The sequence below is a fragment of the Bactrocera latifrons genome, unplaced genomic scaffold, assembly GCF_001853355.1.
Source record: "Bactrocera latifrons isolate USDA-ARS-PBARC rearing strain unplaced genomic scaffold, ASM185335v1 scaffold_384, whole genome shotgun sequence".
Lineage (NCBI taxonomy): Eukaryota > Metazoa > Arthropoda > Insecta > Diptera > Tephritidae > Bactrocera > Bactrocera latifrons.
In genome coordinates this window covers 195,929-199,163 of record NW_017537028.1, presented here as the reverse complement: position 1 = coordinate 199,163, position 3,235 = coordinate 195,929, and the positions used below count along the sequence as shown (strand labels likewise).

The window sequence follows — 3,235 nt, the reverse complement described above, 5'->3', positions numbered from 1 at the left end:
CTTGCAGAGTAATGGCGAAAACAATGTATTGTCGATTTACTTTGACTATTATTGACTTTCCATTGTCATCAATGGATCGGCGGCGATAATGTGGATATCCACCATTTCCAGTAATAGTTTCTGTTACTAATTAGCGTTTTGAACATTTTCCTTCAACCACATACGGATAATTCTTGTTGAATTTCTGTCCACTTTGGATTGCATGTGAATATGATAAACAAATCTGGTGTGCCATAATGTCGTACATATGACATACCATCTTGAGCATATTCATGCATATGTCGCGGGCTTCCGACGTATGTTGCTGGGAGAATAGTTGTTCTGCCAACATTCTGTGCATTTCCATCAGCATTAATGGCATTCCGAAGATGGATATATTCCTCGGAACGGAGTTTTTCCTGGTTCAACCTGATAAATGTCAATCGTTCAGTTTCAGCTTTCACATACATATCCACAGCATATTGGTGAAATAGACGCCGACACTTTAAGATGTGATTGTCCTCCTTTTCCTGAACCATCAGTCTGTATGAATAATAATTCATTGAACTAACTTTTTTGTTCGTTTCAGCACCTATAAACAATTTTTTTGTTAATAATTTAATAATATAAATTTTAAGTTAGTAAACATATATTTTAATGTTGTAAACATACATTGTTAATTAATTTACCTGTAACTGGATTTATCATCTTAATTGAAAAATGATAGCCGTTTTCACCTTGCCAAAATAGGATAGGATATTGTAAGGCATCATATGATCGATGTGTTTCAGACATGCTGAAGTCGTTTCGCCGAAGTAAAACAATGTCTCGGTTTTCTAAATTTTYCTGCAGGCGCCTTATCGGCTCTGATGACAATTTTTTGGTTATCTGATGGCATGCGGTCTAATGCAGTTGTGAATATTACAACTGATTCATTGTGTTGATGGAAAAGTGATTGAAGTTGTTCCACAATGGATCTTTTCACTGAGTTGTTGTGTGCGCAACGCTAATGGACTTCTCTTGCTGAATCGCCCATAAAATATATTTGCAAAAATTTATAGTCTTCATCAGGCATTGCCAATAAGGAACCTGTTCGATGATATATTTGACCCTGAATCTGCAAGAATATAAATATGTATTTAGGTAATTGTATAGCAAATTGTTTGTACTCGTACCACCATGTAGCTCGCAAAAAACTGCCAAATAAAACTAAACCTCAACATTGAACAGTAGCCTTCCATGGCAGCTTTAGGTAGGCTTTACCAAGTATTGGAGCACTTTGTAAACACATCTACACACACTGGCTCAACATATTTTGCACCAGCTACATGGTTGTAAAACTAAATAAAATTGTTTGCCATTATACTTACTTACCTTGAAAGTAGGCATAAAATTGTCTCGAATAACTTTTGTTGCGCCAAATGATGTCATTTGAAAGCAATTATTGTATTGCTGCATATGAGTCAAAAAATGATTAGAATCTGGCCCATTTCCAGAAACCAATGACTTTAGTTGCTCTGGTGGTGGTACCAATGGCGTCAGTTTGACTTGGCCGCTGGCGCAACACAATCCAGGAGCTTCATTTTTGAATTTCAATGCACTGCAATGTGGACACACAATATACATTAGTCTAATAGCAACAATTTGCTCTGAACTGTAATCAATTATAACAGAATGCAGCTCTGTGGGGATTAAACACAACATTTCTATGTTGATTTCTATTCCTTTGTAGTTCATTTTGCGCTTCGCGTTGCTCATTTGTTTGATTTGCTCTTATATTTCTTTGACTTACCGTATTTCGAGTTTGTACATCTGGTTGGTGGCATTGTTAAAAACGAAAATCTAACTGAAAATAAAGAGATATCATATTTTTCTGTTTAACCATGTATACCTACCAAATTGTAATATTGTATAGTCACTAAAAGTTACCAAAAATCGATRTAAGGTGAATTGAACTTGCCGTGAATAATAAACAGTTATTAGCAAACAAAAAACTTCTTAGTCTTAAAAAAAAAGAACTTTATCAAAAACTTAATAAAATTTACATGAAAACAGATTACCACAATTCTTTTTTTTTTGACATTTAAACTGAATTACGTTTACATTCGTATATGCAAAATTAAATGTGTATTTTTTAATCTTTCTGAGAGATTTTCTTAATATTTTTTTCTATAACAACCTTTTACAGAGTATTAGAAAACTACAAAAAAAAAAAAATCAGCCAAATCGGTTCAGGCATTTACGCCTGATGCCGTGACAACGGAAAACGGGTTTAATTTTTATATGGTGTCCAAAAATCAATTTTCACATTTTAGTTAATGAAGATGAGATGCTTTTTCACGTGATAGAAAACTAGTTTTCGCACGTTAGCTCCCTTTTCGTAGACCAAGTCACATATATAGATATGTGTACAAATTAGACTCTGCAATCTAGGATTACGATAGCGTTGCCCGCAGTTATAAAATTTTTACGTAATGAAATAATAGTTGTAGATGATACTATGGAAACGGGCAGAGAGTCGTCAGTGGAATCGGTAGGGAATGAGTTTGACCTCTGGGCATTAAGTACAAGGGCGAAGCCATCAACAGTGGCAAACACAGCAGCAATTCCAGCAGAATTTTTATCACCAACAACCTCAAATGCAACAAGAAACAACGGAACCAGGTAGACCCCTCTTCAACAAGATTTAGACGACAACCATACAATCCACAACCACCAGTTAACACTCATCAGGAAGCAAGGCAAACACAGAATCCGTTTAGACAAGTCATCCAAAGATTCGGCAACCAATTCAAGCGCGACAGATAAGACACGGCAAACTCGCAGCAAAGGAATACACAACGCCTTAACCAAGTGGGAGACACCCAAGAAGACGACCAAGAGTCGCTTTACAATGAAACACCTAGTGTAAGTTATAGAAATAATAATAGAGAGAAACATTTTTTATAAGATACCACGGTCTTCCGACGTTAAGACGCACTGCACCTAATGGAAGATTCCTGCATATACTGATAGATTCAGGTGCAACTAGTAGATATGTGAGTAAAAATTACCCATTTGCAGAAATAATAAAATTAAATAAACCTGTTAGATTTAACACACTACACGGGAGTTCAACAGTTACTCACAAGAGAGAAATCAACCTAGTAGGATTTGACTTAGATTTTTTTGAAGCAGAAGAACTAAAAGAGTTTGATATAATACTAGGAGAGGACGCGTTAAGAAAAATGAAAGCAAAAAAAGATTTATTTGAATA

At 35.3% G+C, this 3,235-nt stretch overlaps 1 protein-coding gene across 1 annotated transcript; it reads right to left on the bottom strand.

The window, feature by feature from the left end:
- Positions 1–985: 985 nt before the first annotated feature.
- Positions 986–1,805, bottom strand: LOC108972181. The gene is made up of 3 exons (XM_018938694.1): positions 1,772–1,805; positions 1,354–1,661; positions 986–1,096 (listed from the first exon to the last, which is right to left on the bottom strand). Exons 1-3 carry the CDS (start codon positions 1,803–1,805, stop codon positions 986–988), a joined length of 453 nt encoding a protein of 150 aa, XP_018794239.1.
- Positions 1,806–3,235: the final 1,430 nt, after the last annotated feature.